Source organism: Miniopterus schreibersii, assembly GCF_964146895.1.
Source record: "Miniopterus schreibersii genome assembly, chromosome: 4".
In the NCBI taxonomy this organism is placed as follows: Eukaryota; Metazoa; Chordata; class Mammalia; order Chiroptera; family Miniopteridae; genus Miniopterus; species Miniopterus schreibersii.
Genome location: NC_138105.1, coordinates 42,109,541 through 42,133,077, shown reverse-complemented (window position 1 = coordinate 42,133,077; position 23,537 = coordinate 42,109,541). Strand labels below are relative to the sequence as shown.

The 23,537-nt window shown below is 45.7% G+C and overlaps 1 protein-coding gene across 3 annotated transcripts in view; it reads left to right on the top strand.

Moving 5' to 3' along the window:
- SLC10A7 (solute carrier family 10 member 7) overlaps positions 1-17,977 on the top strand; it is a 190,906-nt gene extending 172,929 nt beyond the window's left edge. For all 3 annotated transcript variants that reach the window (XM_081136712.1, XM_081136711.1, XM_081136713.1), the window contains 2 exons: positions 14,941-15,086; positions 15,432-17,977. In XM_081136712.1, the coding sequence (XP_080992838.1) occupies positions 14,941-15,086; positions 15,432-15,461 (176 nt within the window). In that variant the 3' untranslated portion in view covers positions 15,462-17,977. The remainder of the gene's footprint in view (positions 1-14,940; positions 15,087-15,431) is intronic.
- Positions 17,978-23,537: the final 5,560 nt, after the last annotated feature.

Below are 23,537 nucleotides of genomic sequence, written 5' to 3'. Positions count from 1 at the left end.
AAGACAATTCCACGGCTTGGCTGCTGCGCTCCTGCAGCTTCAGCTTAGGGCCGGAGATAACTTCATGTTTTGTCGAGACAGCGTCCCTTGCTGTGGGCTGCCCTAAAAGCCAGGAACTCTCCCAGAGTCACCTCTCACCTGACGCCGATGCTCGTATGGCAACGAGAAGCTGTTTCACACAGCAGGCTGGGGAGCAGCTCGTGCCCCAGCTCACGTGGCCCCGTGCACAGTGGGTCAGTAGATGTCACCAGGAAAGAAATTTGACACCAGACACCCTGTGGAATCAGTGTTTTATTTATCTTTTTCTCTTGATTATTCAAATCACTTTGCTTACTAGAGTTCTAATAGACGTAGAAAGCTTTCTCACCAGACCGAGAGAGAATGTTTCATGACGTTTGAGATCCTTAAGATAAGTGTATGTTTGTATTAGTTTTTCATGTTTTTAAATGGCAAAGTGAGAGCATGTGCTCTGAGAACATGTTAGCTGACGATGGGCGGTCATCTGTGAGATTCCCGCTTGTTTCTTATTTTCAAAAGCATTCCTCAATTGGAAGAACGCTGTGTAAATGTGAAATCAGGTGCCATGGTCAACGCTGATTAAAAGTCCACTATGTGTCTCACCATCTATAGACTCTTGTGTGCACAGGTGATCAAGCAGCTATTCCTCACAACATCTATGCTTCATCATGGGCATGAGTCAGTAGCTGAGCTGTGACCAGAAACTACGCATTAAGCAAAAAGAATATAGCTTTTCCGTAGATGTCGGATTCTGAAAAGAGTAGAAAGAACCACAGACCTGAGTCTAGTCAGGATTCAGGTTCTGGTTCTCTCACCAAAAGCTGGACCACATCACTGAACTGCCATCGGCCTCGGTGACCTCGCGTGGTGCTTGAGATCCTCCCAGTTTTAAGTTTCTGAGCTTGAGCTCAGCGGCTGATGTTTCCATTCTATAAGACAGCAATGGTTCCTGTTCTCTGTGGAAAGGAAACAAGTTCTTGAGAGAAATGGTTCTGTAAATAATGTTACAATATTACAGGAAAGGAAATAGGGCTGTAGCTTCTTCCTAAAGAGATGAAAAATACCATCATGCTCTCCAAAGATTTTCATAGGAGAAACAAAATCTGAAATGGTTCATGTTTTCAGTTTTACTTGGAAGCTTTCAAGAAGGCTAAACGACTACCTGCAACTTGGGCTCGAAGGATCATTTAACACCATCTAGCTTATTTTCTCAAGAGGAAATGGAATTGAAATATGACAGTTTGCCTTTCTATTTTTCTTTCCCCTAAAGCTTACCTGTGATTCCACTTGGCACATGAAGACTATTATCTTAATAAAACTTCCCTTCCTACAATTGGGAAACACTTTTTAAAAGCACTTAACGCATTAAGTCATGTAATCTGAACAAGGCAGAATATTAGCAAGTCAGTAGTTATTCTCCAGTTTTGCATACAAAGAAATGAAAACACAGAAAAAACATAAGAGCTTACCCCAGACCCCGTAGACACCAGATTCTGGGCTTCCAGACTTCCAGGGCTGCATTGGAAATGGGATGCAAGAGCACTCAGAAGACCAGAAGCACTGTGCTGAGTCCAGGTATTGTACTTGTGCAATCTCAGCATGGGTTTGGATTGTTTTATCAGTTGTTTAAAAGAGAAAATTACTTCCGATTGCATTGCTGGTTATAAGATGGTTTTAAAGTACTTAACATCTATAATTGTTCCTATAAACACAGATTTCATGTGGCCCAGTCACAAACTGGCACTCGTTCCTTTCATTTTCCTTATTAACAAAAAGTTGTGGTCTATTTAAAGTGAGTCTTGATGAGCCAGCCCTTGCCTTCTGCGAGGGGACACTGTCTGCCCTCCCTCCATTCCTGCAAACTAAGAGCCACAGTGCTGTTTGGCAGTAAACTACTAAAGTGGAAACAGAAGTCAGAGTAAAGACAGAAGATACAAGTTTGTCTTTGGGGCAGAGCCGTGAGTGTTTCTGCCCTGCAGTTCGCCCCTGGAGTTACAGTTCTGTAAGGATGGGCGGTTCAGGGACCCCTGCCATTGGACAGATTCTTAAAGATGCCACTGGAATTAAAGATCTAGGAGATTTTACAACCATGCTCAAGGAAGTGGAGAAGTGTCTGTCATTTTGGTGCTATTTTCTGATCCACATGAAGAGAGAAGTGGAAGTTCTCTAACAAAGTGATACACTTATGTCTCTGAGGTTTTTGGACTGTCTTGTTTTGAATTTTTGATTCTGAATTTGGTGTCTGAAAATCATTGCTACAACTTCTAGACTTTGTAATAAAACTCCAGGAAGTCTGGTTCCCTGCAGCAAGTATATAATTAGAGACAATAAAGCCTCGTTTGGGGGTGGGAGGGCAGGATCCCCAGGCTTACCCTCAAATACCAATCATCTTAATGATATATTAGGAGATGTTCACCTGCCCGGCCAACACCCTGATGCCCACACTTCTCCTCGCCCACGTGTCCTGAGCCAGGGACTGTCCAAAGTTTTTAACCAGCTACAGTAAAATATTACAGTGTGATCCATTGCACACCTGCATGTGTGTGAAAGTTTTACAAAACAGCATTCACTCCTACTTTACGTGATACCTTCCATAGTCTATCCAAGTGCTAGACAGAACCCATTCAGTTGATTTTGCAGCTCATTAATGGGTCATAACCCAAGTCCTGAACAGTATTACTTTGTGCCTCACTTGGTGAGATGCATCTTCATCCTCAGATAGTTACCAGGTGGACTTTGGCTTCTGCTGTCCCCTTTTCACTGACCTTTAACCCAAATTCCTGATTCCATGAAGGAACCAGAGATAAATTAAGACTCAGAATAATTCTTGATTTGCGGTAATATAAGATCACCTACATTTAGATTTTATTAATTCAGCTTCTATAACAGAGTTTTCTTACATTTTATTGATTTATTTTTTAAGTTGTCTCTCTGTTCATTATATTTTCAATAGTAGTAATAATAATAATAACAGCTCACATTAATTGAGTACTTAATAGGCAAACACTGTGCTAAGTGCTTATTATATGAAGTAACTTAGTTGAAAATACTTTTGTGTTGGCAACGTGCTGTTATGACTGGACTGGTTAGTTTAGACTTAAGTGCCAGGGACAGACAGTTGTTTGAATGGAAAATTCTCACTGGCGTGTTCTCACTAAGGCATTCAGCTTCTTTTTTATCTGTGAGGAAGTACCCCAAGCAGCTACAGAAAATGCTTTTGTTATCTTTACCTCCGTCAACCCAACAGGTGACCTTACTAATTAGCATAATGAATTCAGAAATTGGTTTTTATTGATGAAATTGCTGACTTGTTACTTTCCATGATAAATGTAATAAATGGACTCATTCATACATAGACGGCCTGAGAGACTTAGAGACACTTCCCACTTGCTAAAAGAATCTAGGAAATTCCATCTTCCAAGTAAGGAATCCTCAGGGCTGTGCTGGATGCTGGGCCCTGCCCGTTTCTGTGCCAGCTGCTGTGAGGAGGCTCCGTGGCTGCCTGAGGCTGACTGTGAGGTCCCTGAATCCTGCTCTGAGGCCCTGCTCTGAGACCCTCTCACGCATGGTGGCAGCGAGAGCCTTTGGAGGGCCAGAGCTGGGACGGGGAGGTTGCTTAAACTGTTTTTGTGCTTGACTGCTAATGCACACTGAGTTAAAAAATACTTATGTGAAGTTATTTTGATAATAGAATGAGGTGAAATTCTAAGTCAGCCAGGCATAGAGACAGCCAAGCTGGCAAGCCTGTATTTTTCTCCTGTCTCGAAAGGTTGAAGCAAACGTTAAATCAGAAAACAGATACGAGGACACTTTGAAACATTGAAAGCAGAAGGCTCGGGCATTTCCTTGGTGCCCACGACATGCTAGGCACAGTATTAGACACATGAGTTGCCTTATCATCTCTTTTATTCTTCACAGCAACCCTGCACAATAGCTGTTACTGATCGCATTGTCCGAAGTAGAAAACCGAGCCTCAGAGAGGTCTGGCAGCTCACCCCGTTCACATCGTGAGAGAGGGGCAGAGCTGGCTCTCAGCAGTGCGTCTGCCTGCCTCCAGAATCTTCCCTCATCCTCTCGCTCCCCCTTATTACCAGGCTCAGCTTCTCAGCCTGGCTCATCTTAGAATCACTAGGAGCTGTCCAGTAACAGGGATGCCGGGACCCCTCCCCACACCCATTAACTCGGAATCACTCAGGCGTCATAGTTTTGAAAAATCCACAGGCGATTCTGACGCGGGCGGGGCTGACGGCCACTGCATTGGACCATGTTCTGTGCCTGCACTTATGTTCTGCTGTGTTCCAACAAAAACGCAAGGCAAGATTGTACCTACTCACTTGTTCATAAAGTTGGCCATTTGTACTGATTTGTGGAATCCACGATTCTCTGTGTTATGATTAGATACGTTAAGGGTTCAGAGGTTAAGGAGAATGGAGGAGATGAGAAAAACATCATTATTTCCAGAAGTGGCTCCCAGGGTTTCCTTAATTTCTTCCTCTGCCTAAAAGTCTTCCCCATGAGATCTCCTCAATTCTTGTATCATTGAGCATAAATAAAGAGCAGGAGCAGGTTGGCAGGACATTACCTGGTCCAGTTATACCACAGAAACCTGAGTCAGCCTTTTTAAAAAAAAAATATTTTTATTGATTTCAGAGAGAGGAAAGGAGAAGGAGAGAGAGATAGAAACATCAATGATGAGAGAGAGTCATTGATCACCTGCCTCCCGCACGCCCCTCGTCAGGGGTCAAGCCCACAACCCAGGCATGTGTCCTGACTGGGAACCGAACTCTCATCTCCAGGTTCATGGGTCGACACACAACCACAGAGCCACACTGGCCAGGGCCACTGAGTCAGCCTTTATAAGAGAGATGGATTTAAGGATAAGTAACTGATTACTAACCCCAAATCAAAGCTGCCTTGTCCTTTTCTGTCAGAAGGCATCTTTTCTGAGGTTTGTGTTCATCACACACATGGTACCATCAAGAAGAAAGTTACCTCCAGAGGTGATTACCAGCCATGTTGCTAAAACAAAAAAATGTGCATTACAAACAATTATTGTTCACTGGGGTCACAGCGTCCTCACATTTACCACTTAACTGAGGTTTTTTAAGCTGCCTGGAAGTTCTACTGTCCACTGTTAAGAGGATTGTGGAGGCAAAACTAGGGAAAACTAAGGGCAGTGGCAGGGCCAGCGAAAGTGCATGTCAGGCCCACCAACTTCTCTTTGCCTCAGACACACCTAAAAATTCTGTAAAACTAAGCCAGGCTTTCCAGAGCCAGCCAGACGGGGCCAGCTCTGTGTCGAAGACTGTGTTCAATATTTTCTGGTGACTTCGCATTATTTTTGTCTTGTGAAATTCTCATTTCTATTTCTGATGTTCTCACATCCTAGAGTATGAGCAGAAGCCAGATTTTCTCTTTAGAAGACAAATGACTCTTCATTCACAGCCTAGAAAAGTAAAAGTAGTTACCTCCCTGTGCTTCCTGCCCCGCTGTCTCCATCAATGTGGCGATGCCTCCTGGAGACACAGCCAGCATTCAAATGAAGGCTCAGAGGCTCAGTTCTTTAATTCATTCCTGAATTCCCTGTTTGCTAATTACTCCTACAATGCTTTCAGACAGGTGAGGGTGTACCTAATCTTCCGAGGCAGAACCCTTCAATTGGTAGAGTTAAATGTTTCATTCTAGCATCTGGTGAGCCAGCTCAGGCCGTTCATTAAACATCTTTTCCAATCAGAACAAGCCTGTTTCAAAACAGAAATAATTCCAGCTGCTCGTTTTGGTCTGTCTTGCACCTTTATTGACATAAAACTCTCAGCAAAGTGGTAGGATTACAGCCCAGGTAACCGAAGGCAAAAGCACTGTCTTTGACTTTCCTAAGGGGCATGAGAATGGTCATGAACCAGCTTTTATTCCAAGGGGGTCAGAGGCCAGCCACACAAGCCCCTTTGCTGAAAGGAGTGACTCTTCCCCTCAGACCTTTCCTGTGTAAATATTCTTACTCTTAGGTTTCGCCCTCTAGTACTCTGTGTTAATATTATCAAGCACTCTTCTCTCTAGGGTTCCTAAGGACTCCAACAAAGTATCATTCAGGCATCGCAGGCACGCCATGTAGGGAAGAGCAGAGCCGGGCTGTCTGCGTCTAGGTCTGTCTCTAGCTGTGCGTGGCCCTGGGGAAGTTTTTATTCATCTGCTGTTTGTTTCCTTATCTGAAAAATGGAGAGAGTAATGGAAGTGTTACTCACATTGTAGACACGAGGAGTGAATGAGTCGATGTTTACACACTGTCAGGATGGTGCCTGACGCCTGTGTAATTATTTGCTGCAATCTGTGTTCTGCCTCACCAACCTACAAATGAAAACAAAATGCCCCTGGACTCCCACAGGCTTCTCAAGTCCTGGGTGAGGGGGCTGCCGGAGGCTGAAACTTGAGTGCTGCTTTCTTTTGTCTAAAGCTCTCAATGACTGGAACGATCATGGTTTTCTCTTAATAATAGCCTTAGACATCTAGTTTGTAACTTTGTAGTTGTTACTTTTCCTGTTCTTCTAGGCCTGGTTCTCCCTTTTGGATAAGTGAATACTTTTGAATTCTGGTTGTGAAATGGAAAGGAAGGACACATCTCTCTGGGAAGTTTTACATAAACATCTATTTTGCATAACTAAAAAGCCTCTGACTACCCCAGAAAAGAAATGGAGCTTTAAAACCTTCCCACCAGAAGAGGGAAGGAGGGAGGCAGAGTGAGCACAAGCCCTTCCGGGCCCATGGAGAGAATGTCCAGTGTGTGGAGCCATTGCCCACATCTCCTGTGTGGCTTGCAAAGCCTGCTCTCTCCTGTGCGATCTACAGAGATAACCATAGGACATTTTTCAGGCCTCAGAGGTTGGAAATTAAAATTCCGTTTGTAGGGGTGTGTTAAGGATAAGTAGCAGATTATCTTGTTTGTCTGCCAGAGGTCTGGCCTGGGGCTTGTTAGACCCGGGAGCTGCTTCCATGGCCTTTGTGTTCCGTTTTTTGGAAGTGCTCTAGGTCCGTGTGGGCTCCCTGCACCCATCACTGGGACTCCAAGAAAGCTACAAGGGAGCTCTTATTTGCATATACGATTTAGTTGTGCCTCATTTTGGATGATTCTTTGTATAAAAAGGACAGAAATGTTTCCTGTGTCTCATGAAGCAGGAATTGAGGTTCTGACGCTGTGGTGGAGTCATGCTGGAGATAAAAGGCAGGAGGTTTCAGTTACAGACAGAATGACACGAGTGGAATGCAGAGCATTGGCCAGGGTAAGGCCGTGCAATCTGTAGAATTTGAGCAAATGACCAATCATTTAGATTCGCGTGAATGAGAGCAGGTCACGTGGTCTGTGACTGTCAGCCTTCGTAATTTTCCAGAATGGGTTTGGGGGAAGTCCTAGATTAGCCAGGATGACAGCAGAATGCAATTCGGGAGGCCCTCAAACTACCCACCGCCTGCTCCAAGAGGCCACACCTGGGGCAGCCCTTAGCTGACCCAGCAGGCCTCTGATGGACCGCAAGCCGAGCTGTGCCATCAGCCTGGAAGCAGGGGGCCTTTCTTTTTACCCACTCTAAAAATCAGAATAACACATAGGTTCGCTGAGTCCATTTTGCCTAATACTTATTCCTAGCAGCAGTGCCGCATCTCCTCACTCCCCGCACGAGCCTGTGACTGGTGGATTTGCGCCATGCCTGCCTCAACGTGGTGCTGGCTCCTCTCCCTGTTTAACCAGCACAAGCATAAGCTCCGTGAAGACAGGGGTTTGCCCATTTGTTCCCTGCACCAGCAACAGTGCCTGGCACATAAGGATGCAGACTTACTACTTACCAGACATTGTATATTATTTCACTTAGTTTTTATTTTTATTTTTTAAAAACCCTATATAGAAGGTACATTTGACAGACGTGAAAATGGAGGCTAAGTAATTTGCCCCATGCCGGTCACACAGGAGGTAGGTGGTGGACCGGGATTCCAGCCCAGGGCTTTCTGACTCGGGTGTCAGGCCTCTTTCCTATTGCACTGTGTGCCCTGGGTAAGATACTCAATGTGGTGAATTAGCTATCGCTGCACAAAACAACAGCTGTATTATGAAAATTAGCTTGCTTTGGGACCATCCTAACTGAAAGCCTTTTCTAATCAAATTGCAAAACTGTTGTTGGACCTCATCATGGCATCATTCCATGCTCTAGAAATGCATATAATTGCCCCTTTGTTTAGTCATTGAGATAAACCAGTGCCAGTGAGTTTGACTTTCTGTGACTGTTTGTCTCCGAGAGAAAGCCTGTGGGGGGGAGGGTGCATGCGCTTGCATGTGTGTGTGTGTGCCCGCGTGCGTGTGCTGGGAAGGGGACAGAGAGGTTTTAGCAATGCCAGAAGAGAGTGGCTGTGTATCTTAAACACTGACTGCCTTCCTGGGTTACATTTTGACTGGGGAGACCACCTATCCCAATGGTTTTAAAGGCAAACATGGGCTTTCCTGAGAGACTCACTAACCAGGAAGAGCGAGACTCCAAAGAACAATGTGTAGGGCATTTGGGTAGGACAGTTATGGATGTTTCTGAGAACAAACTAAACAAAAATGGGAAATCACCATGACAACTGAAAAAAGAAGCCGCTGGATCCCAGATTGGCCAGCAGCTTCCTCCAGAACTCAAGAGTCTGAGAAAGCATTTAAATGGGAAAGTAGTCGTGTGAACTCAGGCAGGCGAATCTTTGAAAGAAGGTGATCAGAGTTGACCATCCGTCTGGCAAGTGAGAGAGTAACTGTAATATTAGACTCCAAAAGACACAAAGGGCATTTTTCAATATATTTCCTCTCCTGCTGCACAGTTCCAAGTCATTTCAAATTTTATGTTGCGCCATCCGCCCAGTTTCTTTCCTTCCCGCCCTATCAAATATATTTTTAACATATAAAATACAGCCCTCCCCAGAGGGGCTTGTGAATAGTTCTCCCTACAGTCTAGTAAAGCACCTAGTATTTGTTCTACATCCTGTTGTTTTCAACAGGGGACATTACTTTAGCACCTGTTCTTAAATAATCATTTATGTATTGAGTGCCAGTCCTGTGCTTAAAAACACTGCAGGAGAGCAAAAGAAAAATACAATACTTTGCCTGTGTTCAGGGGGAAACAAAACCTACACAAAAAAGAGGAAGAAATCCACAGGGGGCCACCTTCCCAGTGGAGGAAATACAAAGTGGAACCCAAGTAGGATGTAGGCGCATAGAGAGAAAGGACAAGATCAGGCGGGGCTCAGCTTTTACAACGAGGAGAGAGGGCTGGGCCTGAGCCCCTGCCGGCGTGGGCAGTGGAATGTTAGTCTTAATGGACTAACCTAGCTTGGTGGTTAAAGGTAAATAGACTGGGGTCTAATTCTGCCTCTACCACCTGCCGGATGTGTGTTGGCAGGCAAGTCACCTAACTGCTCAAAACCTCGGGTTCCTCATCTCTAAGTGGGAACATCGTCACCCAGGGCTGCTGAGGGATCAAATGAGGCAGCACAGGCCAAGCACTTCCTGCAGCGAGCACCTGCTGAGCGGTGGTAGCAACGGTGGTTTTCACTGAAGTTGAATAGGTAGAGGACTCGAGGAGTGGGCACGGGAAGTCGTTGGGATTCTTGAGCAGGGTGTTGGCTTTAAATGACGTGGGGTTTTGGAAGATGGATCTGACTGTGGTTTGTAGGGTTGATGAAGGGAAGAGCCTGAGGACAGGGCTCTGTCAGGAGGCTGTGAGAGTCGTCTTGGCTTCATTTTATGAGGAGATGAACTAAGATGTGGTAGTGAAACTGAGGGGGAAAGAGAATGGTAGGCGGAGGAAAGAATCTACAGGACCTGGGAACTTCTTATAGAGTTGGAAAGAAATGGGATTAGTCAGAGATGACTCCCAAAGTTGGAGCTGTAGAAACTGGGTAAGCCAGTGGCAGAGGGGCCGCACTCCTCTGTTGGCTGGGGGAGCTGAGGCCGTCAGGGCCCCAAGAAGGCGGGGACTTGGCCTGTGCCCTTCTCCTCGCATCAGTAGCATATGCAGCAGAGGCCCCCAAAGTATTTTTTGAATGAATGAATGAATGAATGAATGGGTACATAGATAGGTAGAACATTGTGCAACTACAAGTAAAATAAGCTCTAAATAATGATATAGAGTCAGTAGTTTTTATATTGTGAACAATAAGCCTGCCTTCAGCGGGAATCATACAAAGGTCCATGTTCAGCCTCGGAAGAAAAGTGTCTGTTTCTCAAGGAAAAATAAAAAGCAGTGCACCCCCTGGAGAGCAGGAACTGAAACTCGAGCACTGATACAAAGGGAACGTTGTAATTCAGAGGACAAAAAATAAGTATATTTAAGTGGGGGCTGTTCCAGTTCATATTGTTTTGTCCTTTTCATGGGGGGAAAGAGTAAAACCCCTGCTTGCTTGTTAGAAGAGGAAGGCTCGCACTTGACGCTCCTACCAGGCAGATGCCGGTGGAGAGCCCTGCTTACGGAAGATGCCGCCGTGTCAAGGCCTGTTGGGTGATTGTAGAGGGACGTGTCATGTGCGACATGGAAGTAGGGCAGGCAGCACATTAGTGATTTCCCAAGTGCTCGGATCAGGTCGCGGTGTGCGGGGAGTGCCCCTTACCCATCCACGCACTGTACTTGCGGAACAGTGGGAAGTGCTTTGGTGGAAATTACTTCAGTCAGAGAAAGAATCCATTTACAATGTGCGCCTTCTGACATCCTCCAGACGATGCATTGTATTAAAGAGGCATTTTTTGATTAATGTTTTATAAACATTTTTCAGTGTGACAGCTTAAAGTCCCTGTAAGATTGTAAATGTATGCCTGGTGTTCACTTCCATAAAGTCAGATGCCACCTCATAAAGTCTCGTCGGATGCTGTCAGCTGTGGTGACACAGAATCGGTACCTGGGAACATTAAAATTAATTTCCTTCATTTGTATTACTGCAGCAATAGCGAGATGAAAAGAGTCCTATATTTAAATTTTACTCTTAAAAGAAAACTCTTTCTAGTGAGTTTGTTTGGTTTTTTTAAATCACTGCGCTTTTTTTTCTAGTTAATGAATGTAATGAAGATGGACTCATAGTCAGCACAGTAACTTTATGATGGGATCTGGAAGAATACAAGCCTGTTCATTCAACACACTCCTTTTGAGCACCTACTAGATGCTCGGTGATGAAGAAGAAATAGTAGGAGTGATAAGACAGAGAGGGAGTGGGAGCCAGGTCAGGAAGGTCCTCGTCACACCTGGTAAACTCCTGCCCAATTTGACATAATCAGATTGCACTCAACAGTGGTCCCTGTGTCACAAGAGTGGAAGGTAGTTGGACAGGACAGCCTGTTTGGAGGTGGTGTGGGAAGTGCAGTGGAGAGCTGACTGTGCCCTGCAGGAAGGCTATAGGGAGGGAGAGGAGTGGTCCCATGGGTGCCCAATAAGTTAGTTAAATGTCACATCCCACCTCTGGCATGCCTACGCCCCTCACAGAGTAGTTCATCAGTTACAGGAGAGCTCGTTGAATGAATGAATGTATGAATGAATGAATGAATGAATGAATGAATGATGAAGTGAATTATTAAACGAGTTAGGAGAGCATGGAGGGGTGGCGCGTTCGTTACATAGGTTTCTAGAGTAAGAGCTACAGCTGATTTTCTCTGATTTGACTTGAAGATTAAATTTTGCCAAATTAGTGACCAGGTGTCAGAAATCATAGTACTGTGAGTGCAGTGGTTCTTGCAGGTTCCCCACCTCTCCACTGTCATCCCGATAGTCCTGGACATGTGGCAAAGATGCCACAGAACAGGGAGGTTAAGCTCACAGCTTCCGGAGGATTGCCTTGCCGTAGCTGGGGATGAGGGGGGTGTGGGGGAGACACTGAAGGAAAGCAAAGATTGACATAAATAGGAGATTGAGAAGAATCACTAATAGTTGAAATGAAAAGTAGCTAATCGAAAGATTGAAAAGTAAGGTAGATTTTAAGACTGAGGAAAAATAAAGGTTCCCCAAACAAGTAACGTGACTAGAATCTCTGGAGTCCCTCCTCCCCCCAGCCAAGTGATTGACTTGACCTGTGAATCCATCATGTGACAGTGACAAAGCGAGGACACGTCAAAGGGAAGTGGGTCCCAGTTTCTGGAAAGCTGAAGTGGTTTCTTTTCTCTGATTTATTATTTTCAGTCATATTTTTACCATTAGTCACTTGGAGTGGTGGTGGTAAGAAATCTGATTAACGAGTAAGGAGGAGGCGCATACAGCGGCGGGGAGCAATCTCTGTTTAATTCGGCAGACACCTGCAGCAGCCGCAGGTCATCACGCACCCCTCTCTCTTTCAAGCACGACTGGAATACAAGGCCGAGTGAGAAGAGGGCTGGGATACCAGGGTCAGTTGGAAAAACTGAAACCACTCCTCAGTAGGGGAGGATCGAACAGTGTTGGAGCACTGAAGGGGGGCTGGGGACAGTGAGGAAATGGAGGAGTAATAGCTGTGGGAAGTAGCTGGAGCGGGGGAACTGAAGGAAGAAGTTGGGGTTCTCCTAACCAAGAAGCTTGGAGGAGGCGGGGGCTCCGACCTCTGAGGGGCACAGTGAGCTATCACTGGAGCTGACTGCTGCCCCCTGGGAACCCGCGCCCGCTGCCTCCTCCAGCCCTCCTCTAGTGCCCCTGGGCAGAACCGGCGGGGAGCTGGCTGAGAGGAGGGGGGCGGTTGCAGGCCCGCCCGCCTGGGACAGTGTGCAGAGGGTGTTTGAACATGAGACACCAGAGCTGGAGAGACCTTCCTCCTGACCAGGATTCGGGTCTACGGAAGCTAGTCACTGTACTTGGGAAGCTTTCTCAGGGTAGGGGCTTGGCTGTCGCTCAGTCTCTCTCCCCGGCCACCGTCGGGCTGATCTCAGTAGCTGCTTAGCTCTTCCCCATAGGAAGTCACAGGAACACCCTCCAAGGAGGAGTAGCCCACAGGGACTTGGGCCCTCTTCTGCTTCGCGGGCCTGCAGTCCCCGTGGCGTCTGAGCTGAAACCCGGGCAGCTCACCTGACCCAGAGAATGAGAAATCCAGGTTGCCTGCACGGCAGCTCTGACTTCCCCACCTGGGAAAGCTCCCGTTTCCGCCTGAGTAAACGGTGCACACCGTGGTTTCACCAGCCTCCGGGGTCATCGCCAGGCTGAGTGCAGTTAATGTGGGGAACCATGTGACAGACACCGCGCGGAGTCGAGTGAGCACTCAGCACCCAGGAGCCAGTATTACTGCTATCACTGCGGTCTCTGTGATAACACATCACATCCAGGTGGGCTTCTGAGGTCCGGGCAGCAGGACACATTGTACGTCTTGCAGTGGGTTTCTCGCTGACTTATGGTCCCAGCAGCCCTGTGACTGCCTCCCTGGCTTCCCTTCTGTGCCCACGTCAGCTGAATGACACTGAGCCCGAGTCTTAGCCAAGGAAGGACACCTCAGGTGTTTTAGCCCAGCAGCCACAGTCCTCGAATTTTGGGTCCAAAAACCCCTGCTCTGATCATTTTTAGGGACAAATATCCCCATGATTCTATCACTTGCTCCCTGTGGCCCCGCTTTTCCTTCACCCCCACCCCCAGCTCCTCAGCAGCATCCCTTTGCGCCAAGGAACCTTCCCCGGAAACAGGAGGAGTGTGTACATGTCTCCTTTTCTCATCGTAACAGCTTTCCAGGACTAGCACGTCAGATGCTACTTTTCCACTATAAATGGCTTAGGTGTATTATTTGTTAAGAGAAAGCTCCTTTGCTTTTTATATCGGTGAGAAGACAGAGACTGCAAAAATCTCAGCGTGTGCTTTTGAAGCTCTGCGAGACGCTGCTGGAAGAGTGAAGTGCTTTCTGTTTATGGCAATGATGTATGAGGCTATGAAAGAGAAAGCAGCCGTTGCAATACATTTTTGCATAAAGGTTTGGAATTTATTAGAAGATACAAATAACTGAAAAAGCAGAGCTTTCCCTCACTGGGTTATAATAGAAAATTATTGATGCTTCATCATTGTGCATGTCTGGGGGCTTGGGTCCTTTTCAGAGGCTGTTCTCAAAGAAACAGGGAAAAAGCTAAGCTGTTAAAGCTATTCAGCTGACAAAACTAACACACATACACACCAGTTCCTACAACTGGGCCGAATTAAAACAATTGGTAATAACAGTTACACTGCCAGTGTCCTATTGTGTTATCGAAGCTTAATAGATACACACTATAGTCAGCTGCTTACAAGATATGCACACCTTGCCCTTGGTGTAATGGAGTGTGGACTCGGAAAGTGATAGGCATTTACCTGAATTCCATTAAAACTTCCATGTGGGTTTAAACACTCAGCACTAATCTTAGAGTTCACCTTTATATTGCATAAAGCACTTTGAGACCCTTAACCAAATGAGAACATGCAAAGCCTTTGTTAATGTTCGTTTGGTTAAAGTACCCTCCTACTTATAGCAATATATTCCCTACACTATCTGACCATATCCTTCCGAATCTCAAAAGGGAACTTTGGGTCTTTGAAGTGGTGCCAGGCAGGCCTCCCTAACGACCAACAGACCGTTTCATGACTAAGCAAGAGAAGATCCATTTTGAACTTCGGCCTCTCTAGTATTTTTCAGCCTTCCTGGAGCAAGTCTATTCCCACTCCATGTCTCTGCTCTCCTTGTTAGACGGGCTGCTCATTTGCAGCGAGAGTTATGGGTGCCCTCAAATACTGAGCATCTTTTGCACTTTCATCAGTTCTAGGCAGAGCTCAGAGCTTTATGTAGGGAAAAGATGAACCAATGTGGTGACTCACTTGAGACCTTCCCTTTTCAGTTCAGTGGACACACGGAGGACTATAGCAATGACCTCCAAAGTTCCAGTTTCGGTGGAGAATGCCTTTAATTTGATGGCAGACTGAATTTGCCTCTCGATTTCCTATCTTTGTTCATCAGGAATTCCGATGCTGAAGATCGTGTTCGCAGGCCATGAGCAGCTCTCGTTAATCTCCGTGCCTCTGCTCATCTACCACCCAGTTCAGATCCTTCTGGGGAGTGTGTTGGTGCCAACAATAAAGTCCTGGATGGTGTCAAGGCAGAAGGTGAGACTCTAGACAGGTCTTATTTGGATCCAAATCAGATTGAAGTAGCCATCACAAGGGTATCCATGATTGCTTTGCGAACAGTACTGATGGAGACCTGCGGCCACATCTAGTGCACAGCTGGGCTGTGAGTAGCGGGCCAGGCTGGGGGAGGTACAGTCTGCTGGCCAGTGAGGCGGGTGGGTGATCTGTTTGTCACCTGAGGTTTGGATTGGTGGTTATCTAATGCTATCCAGGTGGTCCTCTTCTCCCTTCTTGTGGCATCAATGATCTGGTGTTAACTGATGCGTTCTCTCGGCTCATGGATGTTGTTCAAGCCTGAACTGCATTTCTCCTTTCTTGCAGGGTGTGAAGTTGACGAGGCCAACAGTATAGCAGAGGAGGTGCTCATCCGCGGCGATGTACATATGTACAGGGCTGTACACAGTGAGACTCGTGTTGTGAATGTTGCTTCAATGCATATTTTATTTTTTTACACACAAAAAAAATGATATAACTGTTGAAGTGCCTTAAAAATGTATCTGACAAGAGCGTTATTTCCAAAACCGACTTTGTCGGTGACTGCCAGGGGTGGTGCAGTATCTTGGAGTTGTTTAATATTTCTCTTCCTACCGCAGGGAACAGTCATCGTATGTGACAAAAGCCCCACCTCTGTGCAATACAACTCTACTAGTTACTATACTGTTCTAAATGAGGTCATGGCATCAGAGAAATGCCCTCCGATGACAGTGAAAACTTCCAAAGTCTTATTCACAAATGCTTTTATTTACTGTGTGATTTTTTTTCTACAACTGTGACATGCCTCTTATCAACTCAGCAGGGGTCATAGACTGAGTAGATACTGAAAAGCATAAGTTATCTGCATTTCCTGACATTATTTTTTTAAGACATTCCTTCAAATAGTTTCAACACAGATTCCTTTCTTCCATGATCAGAGATTGTGATATTATATGTCTTAAATTTATTATAAGCTGCTTCAAAGAAAAGCCCTAATGTTTGACTTATGAGTCAATTAAGTGAGGTTTTGAGGTAAACTACAGGATTTGGTTTTCAGGATTTTTTAAATTATATTTTGTATGTTTTTCCTTTTTCTTCCATAATTTCCTTCCTGTTTTCCAACACACCCGCAAACTCATGACAGCCAAATGTGAGATACAAAATGTTATCATCAGTTTGAGAGCAGCAACAATGAATGATGGACTATATTCACATTCCACGATTAAGAAAAAAAAACTTTTTCCTGTTACACAGACGTGCTGAGCACAAATTGCCCCTTTTAGCAGAAACAGCCTGTTACATCCTGGATTAAGCACACTGAAGGCATTCGAGGCAAGTTGTGAATGAGAATTTCCTTGGCAGATTTGACAAATGATTGCAACTTTTTAAAATTAAATCATTGCTCTTATGAATAAATAGAAATATAAAGGTCATTGATGCAAACAGATGTTACAGGTGCACCTTCTTTCTAGCCAAATGGAAGGGGAAAATGGGCACAGAAAATGCGGAACCATTCATTGACCAAAATATCAAATAAAATTAGCTCCCAGTTGGGCTTCAGCTTCCAAGAGTAGTGAACATTTGCCTCTGCTGTGGCTGAAGAGCTTTCACTGGACCCAAGTAGAAAAAAAGCAATCTACAGAATCAAGGGGACACTTTTTCTCTTCCCACACACCGTTCTGTCACGTCCTCTCCACGTGTCCTTTCTTGATTTGACAGACGAGATTGACACCTGGGGTAACACTGAGGCCACACTCTGTCCCCGGCAGCTGTTGTTGTTTTGTCAACAAAAGAAAAATCATTCCTTAGAAGCCTACCAAGTTTATCAATAGTGTATATTTATATTCTTGTTACTACTGGTCTCATCGTGTGGTTCTTCTGACTCATTTGAACATCAGCGAATTTCATAAATTTCAGGAGAGTTAGCCTCAGTGTCAATTTTGAAGCTAGTTCCAGACCCTGCAAAAAAAAACACAAACAAAAAACTATGCTAAAGAGGCTGTTTGTCAAGAATTTTCGATGTGGAGACTTTTGCTTGTGTCTAAAACTACAGTAATTTTGCTTGATACTTTGGATGCTTACAAATGAAGCTCAGAAGGGTTTTCATGTTTTGTTCCTGTAAACTTCTTTGAATTTCGGAGTAAATGAAATTGTCTCTGTCTGTCTGTCTGAGTTATCATAAAAGCTAGCATTCAAATACTGATTTTTTTCCCCCCAACTTATCTACCTCTCTTGTCAAACACCTATAGTAGGTGTGTGATTATGGGATAAATTCAACTGAAAACATTATAACATCTTTTGCTTTGAAAAAATGTCTTTTGTTTTCATATAATCTTATTTACGTGGTGAATTTTGGTGGCTTTAGTGATATGTTTATGCCTTTTTTTTTTTTACACAAATGCTGTTGCATATTTTTCCATAAAGAACAAAAAGCAAAATCAAAATTTATTTTAAATTCATGTTTATTGGGATTTAATTATTCATGTCTTAAAATACTTTATTATGTTTATGTACTGTCAAGCTATCTGTTTTATGTGTTTGTTTTGTCTAAATGTATTTATGAAAGAAATACATTAGATTATATTTATGTTTACCCATTTTTCCACCTGGATTTCTTTTAATGGCTGTTATGAAATTTGATTTTTTTTAGTGGGTGATAATATTAATCTATTCATATGTTCTTTTCTAGGTTTTAAAATTTTGTGGGTTTTTTTTTTTTTTTTTATTCTTTCCTATTCTGTTTGAAACTAACACACCTCTGGCTAATGTTCAGTGTTTGTATATGCTAAATACCAAATTTTTTCAAAAGGATTAGAAAAGTAACTAAGTGGATTATTTATGATGAATGGGAAATGAAAAGGATTCTATGATTAAACTAAGAGATGTTTCAGAAATCACAAGAGAACCTGTGTCTTATTTTTAACCTGATTTCGGATGCACTCACAATGCCTTCTGAACATCTACAGATTTATCTTGATTCACCCAAATACTGTTGTATCATGTGTGGTTATGTGGACACAGCTCCACCGTCTCCCCAGGTATCCATCTCAGCACCTTCTCCACACCATAATTTAAAATCCAGAAACAGCCCTGGCTTTTTTTGCAGAGATATGTGTTCCCTGCATCAGGGTTGAGGACCACAAGAGAAGCATACCCGACATGAGTGACAGATTTTAGGTGATCTGGATGTTTGTCACCCTTGTCATTCTTTTGAGGGATAAAAAAGATGAAACCTTAGAATGTCTCTTAAACCCAGTGTTTCTTTATGATCAAGTTACTGTGTTTGAATTCCACACATACCTTCATGTCTTGTTTTGCTGTCTTGGCTTGGCAGTCCTCTCCTCCCCGTAGGGCTGACGAATGCATCACCGCCCCACCAGGCCTTCCTGCTCCCCAAGCCAGCGCCAGGCTGCCTCCCTGCCATGTGCCCTTAGAAGGCGTCTCTCCAGTCTTCCAAACCTTTGCATTGTCTGATTGTTGTTACTTTACATCACTGTCTCCTCCAGCCTGGTCCTCATCTCTGTTTCCCTACTGGGCCTAACACGGTGCCTGGCTCAGAGTCGTAGCCAAAAAAAAATGTATATTAATTTTCCAAATTGTGATCTTAATAGCTAGGACATGAACCTTCAAAATTTTGAGAGCTCTTATTAGAGACATCTGAGTTACTGGTTTTGTTTCCTTTGTCTCTATGCCAAAAGTGAGCTTGCTGGATTATATGGGTGTTCTGTTTTTAATTTCATGAGGAACCCCCATACTGTTTTCCATTGTGGCTCTTTCTGCAGTTCTTAAGACCCTCCCCCAAAAAAGCCTTTAGTAAAAATCTGCTTTACACCAGAGCTTTCTCTTTATTTGGGGGGAAATAAAATAAAAGGCTCAACATCCACCGAGAGGTGATACAGGGGAGAGAAGATAAAGCAGTCCAGTAATAAAGATACCGAGTCTCACAAAATAAGTGGGAATTTTGTGCATGAGATGATCAGAAGAATGGATGCCCCTGGGAATCTTGGCAGGAGAATGCTTCCCCCACAGAACATGGAATTCATTCTTTTTTTTTTTAAATATATCTTTATTGATTTCAGAGAGAGGGAAGGAGAGGGAGAGAGAGACAGAAACATCGATGATGAGAGAGTCATCGATCGGCTGCCTAGCCAGCAACCCGGGCATGTGCCCTGACCAGGAATCGAACCCCGATCGCCTGGATCCCAGGTCGATGCCTAACCGCTGAGCCATGCCCGGCCGGGCAGAATTCATTCTTAAACCATTACATTCAAATGTAAGTTCATACGTACTCAGATAGGCTGGGGATTGCAACACTAGTAGCTAATACTCAGTGCTCTGTGGTGTAAACACGGCCACCTGGCGATTCCAAGCTTCGGACGTGCTTTTCCTCACGGTGGTGTCAGGGAGGGATGCTCGGGACGAGCTGTCGCGGGATGAGCCTGCAGAGCCCAGCCTGCCTCGAGCTACAGGTCCTGCTAGGTTCTTCACCCAGATTTTACATTTGATTCTTTCAACAACCCTAGGAGGAGATGTACCATGATCACCCCCATTGTACAGATAAGGAAACAAAGGCCAGAAAGGTAAATAGTGAGTACAAACAAGCCTCCTAAGTGGTGGAGTTGGGATTTGAACTCAGATTTTCCTGATTCCGGAGCCCACACGGCTAACCACTAAGTAGACTCCTCCACCACCCGAAAGCCACGTGCTCCTTACAAGATCTTATGATCTCATGTTATAAAATTCTGGAAACTAGCAGTGATTCTAAACACTGAGTTCTGCAACCGAGGTTTTGATAAAGGATGCTGCTCTCTTTTTTATGTGGAACAAATCAAAAGCCCCCCCATCTCAGAGCTTCCAGACAATCGGAAGGAAGGGGCCCAGGGTTCCCAGCACACACCAGGCCTCAGAGCCCCTGCAGGAGACGGCAGCACACTGAGGAACGGGTCCTGGCCTCGGCCCTGGGGTCCCGTCATTTCCCTGTGACTGGCCCGTCCAGACGTGAAGTCCTTGCAGCCGTGTCCATTCGTGCTCGCTGCTCGAAGTCCCAGAGTCTGGGTCTACGTGTTGTCATGTGGAGTCCTGGGCTGACTTTTCCAACAACACCAGGACTCATCCTGTATTTTTTCACCATTAAACCTTTACCATGACTTCCTGCCCTGGGACCCGCTGCGATTATCATCTGTGCGGTGCGTTGCGGCAGTGCCCCCCCCCACGCGGTCCTCCAGCTCCAGACCTGAGAATCCCTGTGCGCGTGGAAAGCGAGCAAAATACCATGTGTATAGCTCACTCCTCTGCTCACGAAGCCAAACTGAGAATTGTGTAGCATCGTAGGCTTGTCGTTAGGATTGAATGAGAGAATCCCTGCTAAGAGTTTGTCACAATGCCTAGCACCTGGTAATAACCCAATAAGTGGCAGCTCCTGTCACTGTTCAGCGCGGGTGGGAGCTGGGTAAACCCTGTTGGCGTGCAGTGCCGGAGACGGAGTCAGGCATCGGGCCCCATGCTGCACGCCTTCTAATCTATACAAAAGATCTATTAGAGTCCGTTAAATGTCATTAATCATGTCAGGAAGTGACCAGGGCACCAGTTTCTACTTCATCTGTTAATGAGGACGCCTGATCTTGAATTTTAAGATGGTTGCAGCAATCCCTGGCTTCCAGCTCCGATGGAAAGGCCCTCCCAGCCCCCCGTTGCTGCCTGGGCCTTGCCTTTTCCTGCCTGCTCCAAAGAACTCTACGCAAAATGTTTGCCCAACTCCCCTCAAAGCCCGAGTCCTGCTGAGAACCGCGATGATGCAGCTGACGGCTGCCCCGTACTGATTCTGACTTACTGCCGCCTGCCCGGGATGAGTTCGGCTACGGGGCTGCTCTCAGGGCAGACACTCTGTGGCCCTGGCCCTGTCTGAGGGCCATTCCTTGAGCTCTGACTGTGTCCAGGCTGAAACGTCCCCTTTCCACTTCGAGTGCCACCGTGGCCCTGGACTGGCTGGCTGTCCCCTTTACAGGCCCCGCTCTCCAATCATCTCTTTAGTGTTAACATTCCCAGGAAGCCTGGTCTTCAGTCTTTCTTCCCACCAGTGGTGGGAACTTCTGAGCCACTCCCACAGAGTCAGTCGCCTTCTGTAAACCAGCAAGGACTCCCAGATCTGTGGCCCTGAGCTCACGTTTCCAGTTGCATTTGGACATTCCTACCTGAGTATCCTCAAGGCCCCTCTAACTCCACATGCCCTAGAAGAAAAGTCAATAACCTCTTTTTTCCCTGCACCCGGCCCTCCCCAAACCAGCTTCCTCTGTTGGCATAGCAACCTCCCCAAACCTGCTTCCTATGTTGCGATAGCAACCGGTCCTCCCCCTCAGCCTTCACAGCTCATTTTTGATGTTCAGTTAGCAAATGCTCTTGATTCTATTGGTAAAAACCTCTCCTTAATTCCTTCTTCATCCCACTGCCACTGTCTTAAAATGCCTTTTTTAGTGTTCTCCCCCCCCCCCCCCCCCCGCGAAATGCCTTTCTTCAACTCAGGAAGCCCTCTGCTGACATTTATCAATCACCTGCCATATGCTGGGTGCTCTGCTAAATGCTTTCCGTGAATTATCCCACTTAGTCCTGTGACAATTTTGGACATTGGTATAATTACTCCCATTTTACAGATGAGAAGATGGAGCCTCCAAGAGACCAAGCTCCAGGTGCCAGAGCTTATAAGTGGCAAAGTCTGGATTTCCTGACTGGGCCAGCACCTGGGCTTCCCTCCCCCTCTGCACTTCCAACTCTCAATTCTCAGGCTCCAGCCAGCCACAGCCCCCCACTTGTGAGACATAGTTTTCAGTTATATAATGAATATCTTCACTTGCTAATTTATCACTTATCGAGTTGTAGCAAGTTATCATTATCCACATGTTATCCCCCCACCCCAAATAATCAATTTCTTCAGTGGAGACCTGTTTTGTTTATTTCTGTAACCCTGATAACTGTCAGAATGCTTGCCTGATAGTAGGAACCTCAATAAATGTTTATGGAGCAATCGGCTTGCGTCTCTGGTTTTGGAGGACAGATGTCTTCAGATTATGAAACACCAGTTTTAGAAAGTGGCATGTGACTCAGTTATCATTCCGTGAATGGGAATCATCATATTAATCTACAGGTGCTTCTGAAAGGACTTTTTTTTTTTTTTAATGAAAACTATCAGTAAAAATAATGATGACAATTTTGACCTCAGAGTAGTCGAGACCCAAAGCATCTAGACCTCAGTCCCCATCCAGACGCACATCCCCGTGTGGCCTTCACTTTGGGAGCCATCCCTTCAGCTGAAATGCTTGTGCATTTCAGGACCAGGCACCCAGCCTGAGAGGAACATGTGCCTTTTGGACCCAGGCTAGTCAAACAGGCCCTGCCTCTCTGCCCTTCATCTGCCTTCCATTTCCCATTCCCCCAGGACACAAATTCTGGCATAGTAACCAACCACTTACTACCAAATGCTAAGTTAGGATCCAACCAAAACTCAACTGGCTGAGAAGAACACGTGGGCAAATCCAAGACAGAATGCTGGGCAGGAGTAACGAGGCCCAGGCAGGCCGGTTATTGTAAAGACAGCCCTACATCGGGGCCTTTTACCTCTGGGTCACTGGTGCAAATCCAGCCAGGCCTCGCCTGACAGAAAATCATTACGGGCTCTGTGTCAGGTTGCTTGAGAGATGGAAAATGAGTCTCTGTCTCCATCCAGCAGCCAAGTGTCCACATCACACTTGGCACTAAGCCGTTCTTGACTCCGTGGAGACAGAGTAGAAGTCACTCGACAGTTGCCCAGGTCCCGGGGTCAGGCCGAGCCTGCATGTCAGTGCTCTCTGCGTGGGGTCTGACAGCTCCTTCATCTCACCCTCTCAGCAGCACTTTATTAATCTGGTGGCTTGGTTTCTTACTCTGAAGACATTGTTTAACAAGTAGTTTGAAATAATGGAACAACTGAAAGGAAAAAAAAAAATTTGATTCTGCAACATCGAAAAAAGTGACCAAAATCACATCGGAAAAATATGTAATTTTTTTCCTTGCCAGAGTTGGGTTGGGCAGGGCCAGGCAGGGCACAGCATTTTCAGGAAGCTCTCTGGATGAGGGGCATGGGGGGGGGGCACTCCCTCTCAGGTATTTTATTTGTATCTCACTTCTTTCCTCTTGGAACCATCTAAGCCACCAGTCTGAAGGCGTTCCAATCTTAGAAAGACCTTTCTTCCCTTCCTGTGCACAGACGGGCCCTCCCAAACCCTCAGGAGTGTCTACCAAACACCCATAAACTGGATCCTCTGCACCCACCTGCCCTGGATGGTTCCAGTAAATGCAGAGGGGCCACGAAGCCTGACAGTGCTGTGCACCTGCAGTCTGGCCCTGGGGAGCTTCATGCTCAAAGGAGTCCTTCTTTGTAACTCCCCCCGGGGGTGGCTGCAGAGTCGTCCCCCCCCCACCCCC